Genomic DNA, 22032 nt, shown 5'->3' with positions numbered 1-22032 from the left:
TCGCCCCGCCCCTTCCCCCGCCCGGACGGCCATGGCCATTCCCGGCATCCCCTATGAGAGACGGCTTCTCATCATGGCGGACCCTAGAGATAAGGCGCTTCAGGACTACCGCAAGAAGCTGCTTGAGCACAAGGAGATCGACGGCCGTCTTAAGGAGTGTGAGTGCACCTTTCTTTCCATGTAATCAAGTGCCTCGATTCGCTTCTGCCTCTGACAAAGTAGAAGCCTTTGGCCGAGCCCAGCAACCGAGCCTTAGAGATGACCAGGCCTCGGTGAGGGACAAGGCGCTTTGTCATCCGGCCCTGAGCTTGTGGAGCAGCACTCCTTCGGGTGTAGAAATGGACCAGTCCAGCCTAGGTGACCGAACGGCCTTGAGGTGGAAATGAAAAAGAAGTAGAGGAGGAGTGGGGAAGTGGGCCGAGGATGTTTCCCAGGGTAGGGTGCAAGGAGGGTAGTGCTGGTGGAGCCCCGGGACTCGGAGAGGGAAAGGCACTTGAGTCAAGCAAGCTCAAACAAGAGATGAGACTCAGGGAGTCGGCTTGTTCTTGGCCGTCGAAAGACGGCCGCGGAGCTTTAGAGAGAAGTGTTCCATTTGTCATAATAACCCATATCGGCTTTTGTCGTGTTTCGTGTTGTACTGTATCAGGCATACACATTTCCCTTACCTCCTTAGTGCTTAACTTTTTTTTCACTTCATTTTCATTGAAAAGCATGAGTGGTTTAATTAAATGAAGGAGGACCATAATTAAATGATTCTGTGGAGAACTGCATTTGTTAACTTTATTTAGGGTAGAATATCAGAGAATAATCCAAGTGGGTAGGTGAAGAGGTGAGGAAGGGTCTGATTATCATTGGGATTTGTAGTCGCAAATCCTAAGTGTCAGGGTGTCAGTATCTTAAGAATATAACTTAAGATGTGCTTAAACAAGATGTGCTTTCTCTGTAACATTTTGTTGTTATACATGCCACCTACTCATTACAAACAGCATTATGTCTTGTATGATTTGAAATAGTGGATGTGAAACTTAGGTAAAGTGAAATAGACTTATGTAAACAGTAAAGTGAGAAGTAGCCACTTAAACACACTAAGATTACTGTTCAATTAAAAATGTTCAAATTGTATTATTTCAGTAAGGGAACAATTAAAAGAACTTACCAAGCAGTACGAAAAGTCTGAGAATGATCTGAAGGCCCTACAAAGTGTCGGGCAGGTAGGTAATGGAGTTTGGGGAATAGGGGTCATGGTAATTTGCTTTTTTATTTAGCTGTTGCCAAAAAGTAATGCTTTTTATTTTCTTCCTTAGATTGTGGGTGAAGTGCTTAAACAGTTAACTGAAGAAAAATGTGAGTGAATTAGCTCGTTAATTAGTAAAGAAATAGCCCACCTCTCTCTAACTTTTGAAATGCTTATTATTTTAATGACAATAATGCAGAGAGATAGTATTTTTGCATAGACTTAAGTTTTCCTTCAACTAATGTCTTCTTGAAGGACAGAAATACAACTAAACCCTCTGTCAACGTGGATATGTATTTTTTTACTTTCTATTTTTCAATTAGTTCTTTTATGTTTTTTCTTCTAGTCATTGTTAAAGCTACCAATGGACCAAGATATGTTGTGGGTTGTCGTCGACAGGTAATACTTTATATTTGTGTAGGGCCTGATGATTGACAAAAGTAGTTTCATGTAAGTTATTGTCTCTCATTCTTGAGGCTAGCAGGTCGGGCATTTATTCCCATAACTCACAAGGATGATTTGTTCAGACATAGCTAGTTATTAACAAAGCCTGAATTCAAACCATGGGCTTTGACTCCTAGCATTCCGTACTTGCTACTGTATTACATTGTCTCAGTCAGATCTATTAATGGCCACTTAGAAATAAAAGTATTTTAGAACTGGAAAATAAACATTTTAATGTCATTTTTAAAGAGGACTTACAAGTGTTAGATACCATCAGTTACCTGTGTTTATATTTAGACATTCAGAACTGTTACTTATGGACTGTACCATGGCCTAGGTTAATTTTGTATGAGGTCATTGAGATTAGGGTAGGGCAAGTCGAAATAATTCTCAATTTTATTTTATAGTTATCAACGATGCCAACAAATGACCTCAAGTCATTCAGTAGTGTCTGAAATCAATTTATGTACTATTCTTTAGAAAGTGTCCTTAGATAGAGAATTCTTTTAAATTCATTGGAAGAGCTTTCTCTGTTTAATTGTCATTTCAGGTTCAGGTTTTAAAACGTTCACAGAACATGGCTGTAAGGGATAATTTAATCCAGAAACTAAATCTCATATTAGGATTTTGCCTAGTATATAAGTGGTTGACATTTTCTAAGTCAAAATATTAGATACCTAAACTGACAAGGGGTTTTTATGTCCCTTTCAGGGCTCTGTGGATGCCAAAAGTTGGCATTTCTAAGATATTTCAGGTTGCATGAGGGCAAGACTATATTTGAAAACTAGAAACATTAGAAAAGCCAAAGTATATATAAGTTGAGTATCCCTTATCCAGAATACTTGAGCCAGAAATATGCTTTAGATTTTGGCCTTTTTTTCCTTCAGATTTTAGAATATTTACATTATACTCATAGAGCATCCTTAATTTAAAAAATCAAAAATTCAGCATGCTCCAATGAGCATTTTGTTTGAGCATGATGTCAGCATTCAAAAAATTTCACATGTGGAGCATTTTGGATTTTCAGATTAAGAATACTCAGCCTGTATTCCCTATAGATGTAAACATTGAAATAGCTTCATATTGATCTGTCCTCTTCTTTTTTCGAGTAACCTCACTTCTTAGCCGTTTTTCTTTCCTTAATTGTTATATTAACCCTAGTGTTTTGCCCATCTTCCTAAATTTGAGCTCTTTGTAAAATCCTGTGACAAGTGGTAATTTATATGATCCTGAAATTGTATTGGCATGCAATTTTTTAAACTATTAAAAGGTAACTTGGCCAGGTGCGATGGCTCACGCCTGTAATCCCAGCACTTTGGGACGCTGAGGTGGGTGAATCACGAGGTCAGGAGATTGAGACCATCCTGGATAGCATGATGAAACCCCGGCTCTACTAAAAAACAGACAAAAAAATTAGCCAGGCATGGTGGTGGGCACCTGTGGTCCCAGCTACTCGGGAGGCTGAGGCAGGAGAATGACTTGAACCTGGGAGGCAGAGCTGGCAGTGAGCCTAGATCACGCCACTGCACTCCAGCCTGGGAGACAGTGAGACTCCGTCTCAAAAAAAGAAAAAGAAAAAAGTAACTTGGGCCAGATGGGGTGGCTCATGCCTGGAATCCCAGCACTTTGAGAGGCCGAGGTGGGCAGATCATGAGGTCAGGAGTTCGAGACCAGCCTGACCAACATGGTTCAACCCCGTCTTTACTAAAAATACAAAAAAAAAATTAGCCAGGTGTGGTGGCGCACACCTGTAATCCCAGCTACTCAGGAGGCTGAGGCAGGAGACTTGCCTAAACCCAGGAGGCAGAAGTTGCAGTGAACCAAGATGGCACCACTGCACTCCAGCCTGGGCGACAGAGACTCCGTCTCAAAAAAAAAAAAAAAAAAAAAAAAAGAGGAACTTCATCTTTGAAAAGTAACAACATCCTGAGTGTGAGGTGGATCTATTAAATTCTATCTAATTTTAGCCAGATATGCCAAGAAATTATTTAGTATGATTGAACCTAATGTGTAATGTGCTCAGCATGTGCCTGTCATGTAGCAAAGGCATGAATGATGGTTGCTGGGTTTTGGGACTTTAATTTTAAAGCATTTTAATAAAAATCTCTAAGGGGAAACTGCATTTTTCCCTTTTCTTATGAGCATTTAACACACATTCTTCCCAGAAGCTGTACATTTCAAAATAAATCTGATGAGCACACCTTTAAAATGCTTCCCTTTCCTCTCCCTAAAATGTTCACTAAGGGATTTTTCTATAAATGCTTTGGTAGCAATTCCCAAAGTCACTGTACCATTGCCACCTCAAGCTTTGCATATTAGTCATTTCACATTTTACACTGAGATTACACAAAGGGGCCTTATTTTAAGGGGCAGGCGGAAATCACTTTAAATTACTTATTTTATAAGCCATTTTGTTAGCATGGAGTTTATAGTCTGATATTTGTGTTCTCTCTGAAGGGTAAAAACGAGTATTTGACTTCTAAATATTAAACTCTCGGTAGGGTGTTATTCCTTTCTGAAGTGTTTATGTAATATCTTTTGTTTTACAAAACTAGCTTGACAAAAGTAAGCTGAAGCCAGGAACAAGAGTTGCTTTGGATATGACTACACTAACTATCATGAGGTGGGTTTCTTATTCTATTGAGTTTACCTTTTATTTTCACAAAGGGTGGTTTTTATCTGAGATATATGCTTCTTGAGATCACTGAATATTTTGGCACTTTTTACCTTTTACTAGTTTCTAATTAAGCACATCTTTTTGAGATCAGCTGCAGGTGTTTGTATGAGCAAGTTATCTGTATGCTATCTGTAGGCTGAGAGAAAATATATCTTCCAAAATAAAAATACTTACCTTTTCATTCTAGATATTTGCCAAGAGAGGTGGATCCATTGGTTTATAACATGTCTCATGAGGACCCTGGGAACGTTTCTTATTCTGAGATTGGAGGGCTATCAGAACAGATCCGGGAATTAAGAGAGGTTGGTACTGTGTGCTTTGTTCTCTGAGCTTAGCTAATAAATACTAGTAGGTTTAGGATTCTTCACAGGAGAAACAGGATGAAAAAGTACTTTTTGTCTAAATTATCTAAATGGTAGTTAAGAATATTATGCATTTACTATTCTTGCTAAGAAGAATAACACTGAATTTCTAGCTGTGAAAATTACTGTTTTTTTTTATTTGGAGATAAATTGGTTTTAGAAAAATCCTGCTCTTTTTGTGGCAAAGGAACGGAGAAAAAGCTAAGAATAATTGATGTAGTCTGATGTCCTGTGGTTTTGATTATCATAATCAGTTACTTGGGATAATGTGTGCAATGAGTTTTTTCCATAACCTCATTAATGCTAGCTTCCCACGCTTACTGAAGGGTAGGGTACCTATTCCTTAAATATTTTATTTTGTTAAAGCTGTTTGCTGCCATTCAAGAAAACCACTGGCTTTAGAATTGTCTTAAATCTTTTAAGCTTTTAGGTGAAGAATCAAATCAGGATTGCCTTACTTCATAGCACAGACAGCTTCTTAACTGTTATCTGTAAAGCAAATTACATTGTCCTAAGGATTTCATCCTAAATTTTTAGGCTGTGAATATTTAGGAGTTAATGGGAGTAATTGGAATGTCTTACACAATCTGATTTAAGCCTTAAGCCAGTTTTCATACTTCAGTACATTAATTTTTTTGGAACACTTATTAAAAATAAAGATTACTAGGCCCTCTGAGTGGTTTTGATGGACTAGATTGGGAGTAGGCACAGGAATTAGCATTCCAGGTGATTATGAAACCCAATTTTTCTTTGACAATACTTGAAGAAACACTGGTCTAAGTGTAAAAAAAAAAAAAAAGGCAGTTCTCACCTGTATTTAATGAAAGGGCAACAGAGGAAGAACAAGTGCTTCATAGAATGGTGAAAACTTAACTTTCAACAGTGATTTGCTGCATTAGCCATAGGAGCAGAAAGAATCCCATGTGTACATGCGGTATCCTTTACTGTCTGCAGATACTTTGCACTTTAGAGTATTGATTTCTCTCACTTCTGACTTTTCCCAGTCACACTTCATGCACATATGGACACAACTTTTTTTTTTGTTTTGAGACAGGGTCTCTTTCTTTTGCCCACGCTGGAATGCAATGGTGCAGTCTCAGCTCACTACAACCTCTACTTCCCAGGCTGAAGTCATCCTCTCACCTCACCCTCCCAAGTAACTCAAGGCATGCGCCACCACACTTGACTAATTTTTTTATTTTTGTAGAGATGGGGTTTCACCATGTTGTCCAGGCTGTTCTCGAACTCCTTAACTCAAGCCATCCTCCAGCCTTGGCCTCCCAAAGTGTTGGGATTTTCAGGTGTGATTCACCACACCTAGCCCAACACAACTATTCAATAGAAATTTCTCTCTCGATTAGGTTGTGGTGGCTCAGGCCTATTAATCCCAGCACGTTGGGAGGCCAAGGTGGGTGGATCATCTGAGGTCAGGAGTTCAAGACAAGCCTGCCAATATGGTGAAACCCCATCTCTCCTAAAAATATAAAAATTAGCCAGGTGTGGTGGTAGGTGCCTGTAGTCCCAGCTACTCAGGAGGCTGAGACGGGAGAATCTCTTGTACCTGGGAGGCAGAGGTTGCAATGAGCAAAGATCGCACCATTGCACTCCAGCCTAGGCAATAGACTCCGTCTCAAAAAAAAAAAAAAGGAATTTCTCTCTCAAGTTACTGGTACTATAAGTAATTTAAATTGGACTTTCAGATCTTCAATATCCCTCAATATCTCTAGTTTCCACTTTTCTTCCTTGAATCAATCTTGAGAGCAGAACATACTGTTCTTTTAAAGCTGCTGTGGGAAAACGCCAACAGAGAAAAATTTTATATACCTTTTCTCTTGGTATGTTATCAAATCCATCCCCCATTTTAGAATTATTTTGTGTTGTATTTTCAAATGCAAACTAGTATAGATCTTTTGAGTTGGTTTTTTTGTTTATATGTTCTTTTGACTTAACTGATTTTTTTGTAGTCTAATTTTTAATTGAGGTATAATTTACATTAAAAAAAAGTAGATTCTTAAGTGTACATTTCAAATATGTTTGGACAAGTAATATATCTGCGTAACCATCACCCCAATCAAGTGTGTGGTTTATTTAAAAAACATTATTTAAATTTTTTTAGATTTAAGAGATCTTAAATCTACCTAAAGCAAAACCTCTTAATATAAATGGTTTTACATAGCATGGAAGTCTAGGTCTATTATGAATTATGATGTGTACACCTAACTAAGGTGATATTTGACTTAAAGTATTTGAAAGTACATTAAAAATCTTGACTAACTTTTTAAGAAACATTTAACTTCCTTTCTAGGTGATAGAATTACCTCTTACAAACCCAGAGTTATTTCAGCGTGTAGGAATAATACCTCCAAAAGGCTGTTTGTTATATGGACCACCAGGTTGGTATTGAATTATTTCTACTCCACCAATAAGATAAATGAATTAAGGAATAAAAATATGAAAATTATTTTTATTTTTATTTTTTTTTGAGACAGGATCTCTCTATTGTCCAGGCTTTAGTGCAGTGGCACAATCTTGCCTAACTGCAACCTCTGCCTTCCAGGCTCAAGTGATTCTCCCACCTCAGTCTCCCGAGTAGCTGAAACTGCAGGCATGCATCACCATGCCTGGTTAATTTTTGTATGTTTTGCAGAGAAGCGATTTTGCCATGTTGCTCGGGCTGTTTCAAACTCCTGGACTCAAGCAATCTGCCCACCTTGGCCTCCCAGAGTGTTGGGATTACAGGCATGAACCACTGCGCGTGGCCATAAGATGGAAATTTGATGTGGGTAGTTCCAACTTCTACTCTGTTCAGAGTGAGAATGAGAGAATATTTATGTTTACTGTTCTTTCAGGCACGCTTAGTGCATTCGTGCCTCACAGTATATTTATCTTAACAGGCTATGTGATTCTAGTTTAATAGTCCTCAAATTGTGGTTCACAGATCTAGAGGTGCTTTCATGGAATCTGTAAGGTCAAAACTACTCTATAATACTAAAATGTTAAGCCAGGCACGGTGGCTCACACCTGTAATCCCTGCACTTTGGGAGGCTGAGGTGGGCGTATCACCGGAGGTCAGGAGTTCGAGACCAGCCTGGCCAACCAACATGATGAAACCCTGTCTCTACTAAAAATACAAAAATTAGCCGGCCTGGTGGCGCACACCTGTAATCCCAGTTACTCAGGAAGCTGAGGCAGGAGAATTGCTTGAACCTGGGAGGCAGAGGTTGCAGTGAACCGAGATCGCGGTCCAGCCTGGCTGACAGAGTGAGACTCCTCAAAAAAAAAAAAAAAAAAAAAATTTTTTTTTTATAAGAGAAATGTACCTATAGCATACTGCTTGACATACATAGCCCCACAATGACACAAAACAAAAAACTAAAATGTTGTTTGGCTCTTCCACTGTGCTGACATTTGTGCTGATGGTGTTAAGAGCAACATGGGTAAAATTAAATTACTTGCACTGTAGTGTGAATCAGCGTTAGTGGCACGAAACAGTGCCAGTTAGTAACCATTGTGTTCTTCACTGCCACATACTTGCTGTGTAAAAAAAGTCAGTTTCACTTTAAAGTCCTTGGTGAAACAGTAAAAATTATTAATTTTATTAAATCTTCGTCTTTGTGTAATATTTTGTGTTCTTTGTGATGAAATGGAAAATACATATAAAGTATTTCTGCTGCATATTGAATAAGATAGTTGTCTTTAAGAAAAACACTTGCACAGTTATTTAAGTTGCCAGCTGAATTCGTTGCTTTTTATGCAATAGTATTTTTGCTTGAATGGACCATTTACAAACATGCTATGGTTATCAGACTGGTTACTGGTTATTAGTTATTGATTACTCAAGACTGGTTTTTGGTTATTTGCCTCACATTTTTTCCAAAGCGAACAAATTGAGCCTGTCATGTTAAACAACTGACACCATCTGTTGCCAGTGATAAAATTTGAATTGTCAGGTGAAAATTAGAATTTTTAAAAACATATATCTGGCACTATGTGGTTGACAGCTTTTTCTTTTTTTTCTTTTCTTTTTCCTTTTTAAATTTTTTTAGATAAGGTCTTACTCTGTTGCACAGGCTGGAGTGCAGTGGCGTGATCATCTTGGCTCACTGCAACTTCTACCTCTTGGGCTCAGGTGATTCTCCCACCTCAGCCTCCTGAGTAGCTGGGACTACAGGTGTGTGCCACCATGCCAGGCTAATTTTTGTGTTTTTAGTAGAGGCAGGGTTTTTCCATGTTGCCCAGGCTGGTCTTGAATTCCTGGGCTCAAGCAACCCACCCACCTCAGCCTCCCAAAGTGCTGGGATTATAGACATGAGCCACATTGCCCAGCCACGGCAGCCTTGTAATATATTAATACTTAAAGACTTTTCTGATCAGATAAGTCGTGAGAATAACAAAAATTTTTTATATTGTGTAATGAAAAATGTCAACGTTTGGAAGATTTCCATAACTCAACCAGTAGTTTCCAAATAATCAATGCTTGATGTTAAAATATGCATAAGTAAAAGATCCAGTCAGTGTACAGGATAGACGAACGTATTTTAATGTAACAGCAGTTTCTGTCATAGTCCATGTTGTAAGTAGAGAGCTATTATAAAAAAGGCAAAAGATAACAAGTGTTTGCAGCATGTGGAGAAAAAAGAAAGAACCCTTGTACACTATTGATGGGAATGTAAATTAGCACAGCCATTTTTGAAAACATGGAGGTTCCTCAAAAAACTAAAAATAGAAAAAAAAAAAAAACTAAAAATAGAATTACTGTATGATTCAGCCGTCCCACTTCTGGGTTTATATCTAAAGGAATTGAAATCAGTGTGTCAGAGATAGCTGCCCTCCCATGATTATTTCACAATAGCCAAGATACAGAAACGGCCTAAAAATTGCCCATCAATGGATGAATGGATAAAGAAAATGTGGTGGCCAGGTGTGGTGGCTCACGCCTGTAATCCCAGCACTTTGGGAGGCTGAGGCAGGTGGATCACCTGAGGTCAGGAGTTTGAGACCAACCTGACCAACATAGAGAAACCCCGTCTCTGCTGAAAATACAAAATTAGCTGGGTGTGGTAGTTCATGCCTGTAATCCCAGCTACTCGGGAGGCGGAGGCAGGAGAATCACTTGAACCTGCGAGGCGGAGGTTGCGGTGAGCCAAGGTCGCACTATTGCACTCCAGCCTGGGCAACAAGAGTGAAACTCTGCTTCAATAAAACAGAAAAAGAAATGTAAATATACACATTGGAATACTATTCAGCCTTTAAAAAGGAAACCCTGTCATTTGTGACAATATGGATGAATCTAGAGGATGTTATACTAAGTGAAATAAGCCAGACACAGAAAGACAGTTACCACATAATCTCATTTTCATGTGTTTAAAAATTGAGCTCATAGAAACCAAGAGTAGAATGGTCGTTACCAGAAGTTGTGGTGGTGTATGGGGATGGGGAGATGTTCATCAAAGGATATAAAGTTCACTTAGGAGGAATAAGTTCTAGGTGATTTATTGCATAGCATGGTGACTATAATAACATATTAGCTATTTCAAAATTGCTAAAAGTAGATTTTAAATGTTCTAACCACAAAGTAATGATAAGCATGTGAGGTGATGGATATGTGGATTCGCCTGATTTAATCATTCTTCAATATATACATATATCATAATTTAACCCATAAATATACAATTTATTTGTCAATTTAAAATTGATTTTAAAAAATTATATTTTAATTAAAATTTTAATGTTGAGAGCAAAAGTACTTTGGAATTTTTTTTTAATTTGAGACCAGGTCTTACTCTGTCACCCAGGCTGGCATGCAGTGGTGAGATTATTGGCTCACGCAACCTCCACCTCCCGGATTCAAGCGATTCTCCTGCCTCAGCCTCCCCAGTAGGTGGAACTACAGGCACGTGCCACCACACCCAGCTAATTTTTTGCATTTTTAGTAGAGACGGGGTTTCACTGTGCTTCAATCTCCTGACCTTGTGGTCCACCCGCCTCAGCTTCCCAAAGTGCTGGGATTATAGGCGTGAGCCACCACGCCCGGCCAAGTACTTTGGAATTTTAAATGAAAATTCTGTTTAGGATTTAGCTTTCATTTTGGAAAATTTACTTGCCAAACGATTATATTCTTAAAAGGATTTTAAAAATTTGTTTCACATAGGCCAAGTGCGGTGGCTTCTGTCTGTAAGCCCAGCACTTTGGGAGGCCAAGGTGGCAGTATCACTTGAGCCCAGAAGTTCAAGACCAGCCTGGGCAACACAGAGAGACCCCGTCTCTGAAAAACAAACAGACAAACAAAAAACTTAGCTGTGCGTGATGGCACGTGCCTGTGATCCCAGCTACTTGGGAGGCTGAGGTGGGAAAATCGCTTGGGCCTGAGGTCAAGGTTGCAGTGAGCTGTGATCTCGTCACACTCCAGCCTAGGTGACAGAGTGATTGCCTGTCTCAAAACAAATATTTTCTACCTTACCATCTAATTAAGACTTCTTTTTGTCATTCTTAGGTACGGGAAAAACACTCTTGGCGCGAGCCGTTGCTAGCCAGCTGGACTGCAATTTCTTAAAGGTAAAGGGAAGATTATTTTGTACTTAATTGAAATTTAATTTTACTTGAATTATCTTATATTTACCTTCCTGTTTTTCCTTTAATCAGGTTGTATCTAGTTCTATTGTAGACAAGTACATTGGTGAAAGTGCTCGTTTGATCAGAGAAATGTTTAATTATGCCAGAGACCATCAACCATGCATTATTTTTATGGATGAAATAGATGCTATTGGTAAGAATAACACCCTTGTTGAAAGTTTTAGGACATTTTTTTAAATGTAAAAGAACGGCCGCACGCCGTGGCTCACGCCTGTAATCCCAACACTTTGGGAGGCCGAGGCAGGTGGATCACGAGGTCAGGAGATCGAGACCATCCTGGCTAACAGGGTGAAACCCCGTCTCTACTAAAAATACAAAAAATTAGCTGGGCGTGGTGGTGTGCACCTGTGGTCCCAGCTACTCGGAGGCTGAGGCAGGAGAATGGCGTGAACCCGGGAGGCGGAGCTTGCAGTGAGCCAAGATGCCGCCACTGCACTCCAGCCTGGGTGACAAAGCGAGACTCTGTCTCAAAAAAATAAAATAAAATAAAAAAATAAAAAATAAATAAATGAAAAGAACCTTTTTCCCCCCTCTCTTAATCTATAATTGTGATTTGTAAGAAGTAGATACCAAAATGAATTAGATGTTACTTTAACCGGTTTTAATAACCTTTCACGGCCGGGAGCGGTGGCTCACGCTTGTAATCCCAGCACTTTGGGAGGCCGAGGTGGACAGATCACGAGGTCAGGAGATTGAGACCATGCTGGCCAACATGGTGAAACCCTGTCTCTACTAAAAATACAAAAATTAGTTGGATGTGGTGGCACGTGCCTGTAATCCCAGCTACTGAGGAGGCTGAGGCAGGAGAATCGCTTGAACCCAGGAGGTGTAGGTTGCAGTGAGCTAAGATCACGCCACTGCACTGCAGCCTGGCGACAAAGCGAAACTCCGTCTCAATAAATAAATAAATAAAACTTTCACTTTAACAAAATGAGAAATGTTACACCAAAATCCAGTCTAACTTTGTCAGCATAATTCTTACTCTTTAGTTTTCATCTTAATGTTTTAAGCACAGACTGTTATGTTCTGTTTTCTTAAATGATGGTTATAGAGGAAAAGAGTAATGCATATAAATTTCCAAATCTACTATTTTAGGTGGTCGTCGGTTTTCTGAGGGTACTTCAGCTGACAGAGAGATTCAGAGAACGTTAATGGAGGTAATATTTGGTAAAGGGGGTTTATAAAGAAACCAATGTTTATTAAATGAAGAACTGAACATTGCATATTTGATAGTCAAAATATATAGAACATTTTAAATGAAATACAAAATTTGAAAATATTGTCAGGAACGAACATGTTTCTCACAAACTCTAAGAAAATGACAACTAAAAAATAAAGCTATCTGCCAAATTCCATTTGGTATATACCTGTACTATTCTGTGTGTTTTTGAGCAGATCAGTCATTCATATATTTAAATTCTTATGAATGTGATCTTGTGGTAGTTTTATGAAGACATTTTATGTAATGGTCATATTAAAACCGTTGGCGATAAATGAGCTATAATTATGTATGCAGCTGCTCTAAAAATTATTTTTTCTCTCATTTTATTGCTGAGACTGAGGCAATTAAAATAGTTTTGATAATTGAAGAGGATAGTTGACACAATGAAAGAATGCACATAAAGCTTTCCCCCAGTTTTACCTTTCCCCACTCCAAATTCTGTGAAAATGATAGCAAGAGTCCAAATACATTTGCCACTTCAAATAGAAACTAGGTAGCATGGGAAATGCAGTGTCAAATTCTTTCTTCTTAGGAGTATTTGAAAAATCTCTTTTCATAAATTATACAGAACTGCTCAGAAGATACATAGTATTTGGAAATTATAAAATATCTTAGAAACCTTAAATTGAGATATTTGTTGTTGTTGTTGTTGTTGTTGTTGTTGTTGTTGAGACGGAGTTTCGCTCTGTCGCCCAGGCTGGAGTGCAGTGGCCGGATCTCAGCTCACTGCAAGCTCCACCTCCCGGGTTTACGCCATTCTCCTGCCTCAGCCTCCCGAGTAGCTGGGACTACAGGCGCCCGCCACCTCGCCCGGCTAGTTTTCTGTATTTTTTTTTTAGTAGAGATGGGGTTTCACCGTGTTAGCCAGGGTGGTCTCGATCTCCTGACCTCGTGATCCGCCCGTCTCGGCCTCCCAAAGTGCTGGGATTACAGGCTTGAGCCACCTTGCCCGGCCTAAATTGAGATATTTTTAAATGACACAAATACTAATTTTATTCAAGTAACTATCATCAACTAACACATTGTCAGACTTGCTATATTTTAGAGTTTGTTAAATGCAGTAAGGTTTTTCATTTATTCAAGAAAACTTTAGAAATTGAGACAATATTTTTTATGTCTTTCAATATTTCTGTGTACAGAATTATTTGAAAAAATAGACCAGACATGGTGACTTCTGCCTGTAATCCCAGCACTTTGGGAGGCCCAGATGGGCAGATCATGAGGTCTGGGCATCGAGACCAGCCTGGCCAATGTAGTGTCTCTACTAAAGATACAAAAATTAGCCAGGTGTGGTGGCACGTGCCTGTAATCCCAGTTATTCAGGAGGCTGAGGCAGGAGAATTGCTTGAACCAGGAGGCGGAGGTTGCAGTGAGCTGAGATCACCCCATGGCATTCCAGCCTGGGCAACAGAGCAAGAATCTGTCTCAAAAAAAAAAAAAAAAAGTCCCTCAGCTACTCAGGAGGTTGAGGTGGGAGGACTGGTTGAGCCCAGGAGGCGGAGGTTGCAGTGAGCGATGATCAGGCCACCGTATTCCAGCCTGGGTGACAGAGTGAAACTCTGTCTCAAAAAAAAAAAATTATGGATTTACTATCAAATTTGTAGAAAAATCTTTGTATCCAGTTATCCTAATATAAATGTTATGTCTGACATATAAGCACTTTATATATTGGGTTTTATTATTAGCTTTTATTTAAAAAAATAATAAAATTTTGGACTTTGGAAATTAGATCCACATAGTTTAATTTCATAATTCTTGACATGATGGAAGCCTTCAGATTTATTAAAACTACCTGGTAGCTATAGAAAGATACATAGCTATTAAAAGGCACATAATTTAGTTTAGAACTTTGAGGCTAGAAAGTATATCCCTTTATATAATAGAGAGAAAATTAGAATTCTATCAAATGACCATTCTGAAGATAGAACATATCTATCTGTAGACAATACATTTCATGGCATTAGATATATAAAAGGTGCATGCTATTTTTTTAATGGTTAGAATGTTTGTAAAATCTGATTCTTAATATTCTTAGTTACTGAATCAAATGGATGGATTTGATACTCTGCATAGAGTTAAAATGATCATGGCTACAAACAGACCAGATACACTGGATCCTGCTTTGCTGCGTCCAGGAAGATTAGATAGAAAAATACGTGAGTTAAGGTTCTTCACCTACTATCCATTTCCCTTTGTGCCCATTTGTTTTTCTGTGCTTCACTTCACCTTCCACTGTATTTTATAAAAGATAAAACTGGACTATAAAATAATTTTTTATTTTCAGATATTGATTTGCCAAATGAACAAGCAAGGTTAGACATACTGAAAATCCACGCAGGTCCCATTACAAAGCATGGTGAAATAGGTAAGGAAGTCATCTATTTTATATGTATTTACATTTGGTAAATGAAGAAAAATACTGTTAGAAATTACTGATAGTTTCCTAAATCTGGCTTTAAATTCAGCAAATAGTTATTGAGCATCTACTATATGCTGGGAACCATTGTAAGTGTTTTGTAAGGGCTGACGATATATCAAGGAACAAAACAGACAAATCTACCATTAGAGAACTTACATTTTTGTTAGGAAAAAACATAAAGTTAGTAAAACAAAGTATAATAGATGATGATAAGTGCTATGGAGAAAAATAAAGCAAGAAAGTGGGGGTGGGCATGGTGGCTCACTCCTGTAATCCTAATGCTTTGGGAGGCCGAGGCAGAAGGATCACTTGAGGCCAGGAGTTTGATCATGTGCTCCAGTTTGGCAAGACCCTGTTTCGGGGGAGAAAAAAAGAAAAGGGGGATAGGAAATTAGGGAAGTGCCAGGAGCAGGCATGAGGATATACATTTTTAAACGACAGGGAGGATTAGCATGGGGAAGGACTGACCAAGAAGGTAATTTTTTAGAGATAGGGTCTCACTCTTGCCCAGGCTGGAGTGCAGTGGTGTGATCCCAGCTCACTGCAACTTCTGCCTCCTAAGCTCAAATGATCCTCACACCTCACCCTCCTGATTAGCTGGGACTGCAGGCACATACCACCAACCCTGGCTTGTTTTTTTGTAGGGAAGGGGTTTCACCATGTTGCCCAGGCTGATCTTGAACTACTGGGCTCAAGCAATCTGCCCATCTCGGCCACCCAAAGTTCTGGGATAACAGGCATGTGCATCTGTACCCGGCCTGGTTTTTTTGGTTTGGTTTTTTTGTTGTTGTTTTAAATTTATTCCTGTTAAATGCTGACAATAGGTCAGATAAAGAGTTCTCAGAGTAGACCTTTGGATTTAACTATGTGGAGGTAATTGGTAATCTTGTCAAAAGTAGCTTCTTGGGAGTGGTGGAGAAGCCTATTTCAGATGGGTTTCAGAGAGATTGAGAAGAGAGGCATTGAGTTTAGACATTTCTTTTAAGAGTTCCACAGAGGGGGCCGGGCGCGGTGGCTCAAGCCTGTAATCCCAGCACTTTGGGAGGCCGAGACAGGCGGATCACGAGGTCAGGAGATCAAGACCATCCTGGCTAACATGGTGAAACCCCGTCTCTACTAAAAAACACAAAAAACTAGCCGGGCGAGGTGGCGGGCGCCTGTAGTCCCAGCTACTCGGGAGGCTGAGGCAGGAGAATGGCGTGAACCCGGGAGGCGGAGCTTGCAGTGAGCTGAGATCCGGCCACTGCACTCCAGCCTGGGCTACAGAGCGAGACTCCGTCTCAAAAAAAAAAAAAAAGAGTTCCACAGAGGGGACAGAAGAAGTAGAAGGGGAATGCTGATGAGGATTTGGCAGAGTTTTCTTTAAGATGGAAGAGTTTACAACCCCCTCTTTTTTTTTTTTTTTTTTTTTTTTTAATAATGCTGCTGGGAATGACCTAGCAGAAAGAGAAATTGGCAATGTTCTTTCCTTGAAGGCGGATTGGCCCTATATATATGTGTACTTTTATGAGACTGGAGGAAAGGCAGAGTACATAGATGCTTATGAGGACAGGTTCTTAGATAGTGCAGAAACTTGTAGAAGTGTTTTTTTCTGAATGCTTCTGTTTTCTCAGTGAAGTAGAATGCACATTCAGAATGAAGATAGGGAAGTATTAGAGATTTGAGGACAGAGGAGAAGGTATAAAGTCATTACCTATGGAAGTGAGGGATTGGACTAGGGTACAGGCCAGTAAAACATGGCTTGTGAGCCAAATTCTGCCTGCCCTGTGTTTTTGGAAACAAAGTTTTGTTGTAACCCAAGCATGCTCATTTATCCGTTGTCTATGGTTGCTTTCCTACTAGAATAGCTGAGTTGAATAGTTACAACAGAAACCATATGGACTGCAAAGCATACAGTATTTACTCTCTGGCCCTTTACATAAAAAGTTTGCTGACCTCCAAACTAGGGAAATCTAGTATAATTTCCAGGTAGCCTTAAAAACTCTTTAGAAGTTAATGGTCTGAAATAATGACAAATAGCTGATTGTTGCCTTTCACTATCTTCATTGCTCCTGTTAGAGAGTTTTGAACTGGAAAGACTGAACTGAACAAAGGATGTCAATGTGTAGGTTTCTTCCACAAATACTGAACTCTTGCTAGATGCCAGATATTGTGCTAGCCGTGGGAATTCTTGCTCTCAGGAAGTTTACAATGAACTCAAACCTGATTAAAGACAATTCATGAATATCTGTAGGATTTCAAATAGAGAACGACATGCCCTATATTGCCTGACAAAAGAGTGCATCATCAAAGTTATTCAAACTGTAGTAGCCTGTGCTGTCTTATTTCTCTTCCTATTCTGTATCAGATCCATTGCTGCTACCCCAATCCTATAGCTCTTCGATTCATGTCTGTTATGTGGGTGGGTGGAGCTCACTTTATTACTGCTACCATAGATCTGATACTTCACCACTTGAATCTTGCACAGAAACCAGAGAAGCTAGCTAATGCCTGCAGTAGCATTCAAAAATTCCATGTGATACAATTATGTCTGATTACATTTCAGTTTTGCTATACTTTATATTTGGCTTGTATGATTAAACAAAGTAAATTCCATTGTTATAATTGGTTTTGAGTGTTATAGGTTTATTCAAATTAAAGATTTGGTTACAGTTTTGATAAAAGTCATAGCTTAACAGGTATCTGGAGTTCACATGTGCATAGCTATTTCACTGTATAAAAATAGGTTAAGGTATTTTGAGATTTTGGTGATTTTCCTGTTTTTAAAGTTTCAGGGGTGTGTCTAATTCTGCTTGGTGCTGGTTTATTTAACAGAAGTCTTAGTTTCTGCATATTAATATTGTGGAATGTTAACAGAGGTGATGTCTAGCTGATCAAACTCAAAGTAAGCTCTTCAGTTTAAATTTTCGATGTGGGCATAAATCAAGTAAAGGTCTAATTTTTAAAACTAATTTCCAGTATTTTTTCTAAACAGATTATGAAGCAATTGTGAAGCTTTCAGATGGCTTTAATGGAGCAGACCTGAGAAATGTTTGTACTGAAGCAGGTAAGGGTTTAAAGTACAATTTTACTACTGATTTTGATTTTTAAAATTTGCTGAAATTGTTTTGAGTTTGTCCAAAAGCAGAGCCTACACTTTGCAAGGATTTCAGTTGATGCTGTTCTTTTAGGAATTGATTCCAGGAAATAGGAGAAACAGAGTAAGCGAGATGGAAAGAGGGAAAGCTAATATGAGGGTGCACCATTGAGGTAGGTGCTGTGGGAAAGGGAGGTTAGATCTCAGAGAAACATACAGAATGCCTACCAGGATCACCCAGCTGAAAGTTGGGAGACTAGAACATTGATTTACCAGTACTCATTCCCCATTGGATGTGATTTGCCCTTGGTAGTGTTAACTCCTTTGCACTTCCACATGCCTTAGGGCAGAATGTGGAAGGAGAGGCATGTAATAGAACACTGGCCCCCTGAAGTAAGTCTGAGGCTCTACAGAATTGCCTACTACACCTGTGGCTGGAATTAGAATGGGCAAGCACCAGAGGTATCTGCTGCAAAATGGATCATGTATGTTGTCTGATACTAGTCTATGAGCAGTGTTTTGAATGATTGATTTATGAATTATGTGATCATGCCATTTGTGTAAAATGTAGTATTTAAATATAATTCTCTGTGGATTGTGTGATACTATTTTTTTCACTTCTACATTGTATGTAAAAATTGTGTGATGCTATTTTTATTTCCAGTACCAAGTAGCTTTCATACCCTACCTAGAATCATTTAGTTTTTGTCTTCCATACAGAATCTTTAAATAGAAAAAATAAACTTCTACAGTATAGTTACTGACTTTATAGGTTATAGATTTTCTTAAGTATTAGAATATGTGATTTCCTCTTGCTTTTCATATCATGTTTACCCTTAGTAAATTCAACACAGTGTTTAAAGTGGCTGCTCAGGGAGGGCTTCTCAGTACAAGTATCTTCATGGGTACTGGGTATGCTGTGAGTCAGTATCTGCATCAATATGCAGGTCGGATACTTCCGTTCACATCTAGAAATGCTGTCAATACAAATCAGGGTAAATCATGCTCACAGAGCCTTATCAATAAACTAAACTGTTTAGAGGTAAACTATCATATAGCTTGAACAAGTTAGAGTAATTTATGACATTCTCTTTCCAAAATGTAAACCAGACCAAATTATTATCAGAAGATTGTTTTGGTTAGATTGTAATCCAAATGCAAGCTGTGCAGTGAACTTAAAGGCTGTTGCTATCAAATTATATGCTTTTTTTCCCCTTACATATTCTTACAAATTTACCTTTAGTTATTGCAAATGAGCTATAACTTCTGTGTGGATTAAAATTTTAGTTTTTTTAACTAGGTGGGATATTCACATCTGGAAGCATACTGAAATTCTTATTTTCGTTTTAGACTTCAAGCCTTTTTTGTTAACATTTTCTGTAAGTTAAAATACAGTTGATTCAACTATAGTTGCCCTTCCTGTTCAGGTCCTGACATTTTCTTTTTTTGGATTAGAATATATCTGTTTTATTTTTTCTTTTGAGATGGAGTCTCAGTCTGGCCCAGGCTAGAGTGCAGTGGCATGATCACTGCTCCCTGTAGCCCAGACCTGATCATTTCTCCTTTATCTCCCAGTAGCTGGGACTACAGGCGTGCGCCACCACGCCCAGCTAATTTTTGTATTTTTTTGTAGAGACAGGTTTCACCATGTTGCCCAGGCTGGTCTCAAATTCCTGGGCCCGAGTAATCCACCCACATGGGCCTCCGAAAGTGCTGGGATTACAGGTGCAAGCTACCAGGCCTGGCCAGGCATCTCTTGTGTAGATTTACTCATTCACTAAAGAGATTTGGAAAACAGCTATGTGTGCAGGGTTTACAAAAATAACTTACCTAGTTTCACTGTAGCTTTCTAAATAAGTTTTGAAACTTTATTTTTTTAAAAATCAGTCATTTCCATTCACCTGGTTTCTAGGACAACATAGATTGTTTCCTTATGTAGACATCTAGAAAGGAAACAAGATAGGGAATAATCCTTGAAATCTTCTATTTTAACTCCCTTATTTTATGTAAGTGAAAATTCCATACAGGCAGATCCTCAATGGAAATATAGAATTCATTTAATTAGTAGATAGCAATAACCTTACCTGCTTTAGTTTATCATGAGTTAGGATTATCTCAAAATCTGGGACCCATATCCATGACACAACTAATGTTTAAAAAACTACATACAAGGAAACTTTCACCTCTTTGTCAAATAGTATTTGAGAAGGTACTTGTCAAAAAGTTGAAGGAAAAAATTGAGTTGTGATACTCAAATATGAATCAAATAAAAATACCAATTTGTACATAAATTAGGTAAATTTTAACACATGAATAATGACTCTGAGTTTTGCTAAAACCTGCTGTTGGCTTTCTGTGTGATTCCCTATTCTCAAAGTTTTTGATTATTAACAAAGAATGGCTATCAAACTTACTCAAGATTTTTTTTTCCCCAGAAATGTGTGCCTTCTAGCAAATTGCTTCCTGTCAAGTTAAATTATGCTTAAAATGTGTACGTGTTGTTGGTAGTTTTGATTTGCTTTGATTATTTATGTTTGTTTTTAGTAAGATCTACAATCAGATACAGGGACCATTTGAGCCTGATTTTATTTTATTTTTTTGAGATGGAGCCTCACTCTGTCACCCAGACTGGATTGCAGTGGCATGATCTTGGCTCACTGCAACCTCCGCCTCCTGGGTTCAAGCAATTCGCCTGCCTCAGCCTCCCAAGTAGCTAGGGTTACAGACGCCCACCACTACGCCCGGCTAATTTTTGTGTTTGAGATGGGGTTTTTACCATATTTGCTAGGCTGGTCTCAAACTCCTGACCCCAGGTGATCTGTCCACCTTGGCTTCCCAAAGTGTTAGGATTACAGTTTTGAGCCACCGTGCCCAGCCTTGAACTGGATGTTAAATATTCATATAATTGTCTCACCTGTTTTTGTTTTAGAAAATAATCACACCACTACTATGGATTTTTTTTTTTTTTTTTTTTTTTTTTTTTGAGATGGAGTCTTGCTGTTGCCACGCTGGAGTGCAGTGCCACGATCTCGGCTCACTGCAACCTCCGCCTCCTGGGTTCAAGCCATTCTCCTGCCTCAGCCTCTCAAGTAGCTGGGACTACAGGCGTGCGCCACCATGCCCAGCTAATTTTTTTTTTTCTTCTTCTTTTTTTTTCTTTTTAGTAGAGATGGGGTTTCACTATGTTGACCAGGATGGTCTTAATCTCTTGACCTCGCGCTCTGCCCACCTTGGCCTCCCAAAGTGTTGGGATCACAGGTGTGAGCCACTGCACCCAGCCTGTGGATTTTAATTGAAAAAAGATAGTGGTTTTTAGCAAATTAGAACTACTGGTTTTTAGCAAATTAGAACTATTTTTAGCAAATTACAAACTTCACATTTATTCCATATAATTATATTGTTTTTCATATAATGAACATATAATTCATATGTGATATATATCAGTCATGTTTTTTTATTCTCCACAGGTATGTTCGCAATTCGTGCTGATCATGATTTTGTAGTACAAGAAGACTTCATGAAAGCAGTCAGAAAAGTGGCTGATTCTAAGAAGCTAGAGTCTAAATTGGACTACAAACCTGTGTAATTTACTGTAAGATTTTTGATGGCTGCATGACAGATATTGGCTTAATGTAAAAATAAAGTTAAAGAAAATAATGTATGTATTGGCAATGATGTCATTAAAAGTATATGAATAAAAATATGAGTAACATCATAAAAATTAGTAATTCAACTTTTATGATACAGAAGAAATTTGTATGTTTGTTAAAGCTGCATTTATTGCAGCAAGTTACAAAGGAAGAGTGTTGAAGCTTTTCATATTTGCTGTGTGAGCATTTTGTAAAACATTGAAAGTTGTTTGAGATAGTGGTATAAGAAAGCATTTCTTATGACTTATTTTGTATCATTTGTTTTCCTCATCTAAAAAGTTGAATAAAATCTGTTTGATTTAGTTCTCCTACATA

The 22032-nt window shown here is 38.6% G+C and overlaps 1 protein-coding gene across 2 annotated transcripts; it reads left to right on the top strand.

Annotated features, from left to right (window-relative positions):
- On the top strand, positions 1-22032 carry PSMC6 (proteasome 26S subunit, ATPase 6). Of its 2 annotated transcripts, none has more exons than XM_033188026.1 (14): positions 1-158; positions 1132-1211; positions 1305-1344; positions 1581-1633; positions 4234-4301; positions 4543-4657; positions 7023-7110; positions 11211-11272; positions 11360-11483; positions 12446-12507; positions 14608-14728; positions 14857-14937; positions 17966-18037; positions 21535-22032. In XM_033188026.1, exons 1-14 carry the CDS (start codon positions 32-34, stop codon positions 21651-21653), a joined length of 1212 nt encoding a protein of 403 aa, XP_033043917.1. In that variant the 5' UTR covers positions 1-31; the 3' UTR covers positions 21654-22032. The 2 variants fall into 2 exon arrangements, with proteins under 2 accessions (XP_033043917.1, XP_033043918.1); XM_033188027.1 differs by lacking the exon at positions 1-158 and adding an exon at positions 181-357 and having other exon boundaries at positions 21535-22030.

The sequence above is a fragment of the Trachypithecus francoisi genome, unplaced genomic scaffold, assembly GCF_009764315.1.
Source record: "Trachypithecus francoisi isolate TF-2019V2 unplaced genomic scaffold, Tfra_2.0 Lachesis_group3, whole genome shotgun sequence".
NCBI classification, from domain to species: Eukaryota; Metazoa; Chordata; class Mammalia; order Primates; family Cercopithecidae; genus Trachypithecus; species Trachypithecus francoisi.
The sequence above is the reverse complement of the archived record's forward strand: the minus strand, read 5'-3'. Positions and strand labels throughout refer to the sequence as shown.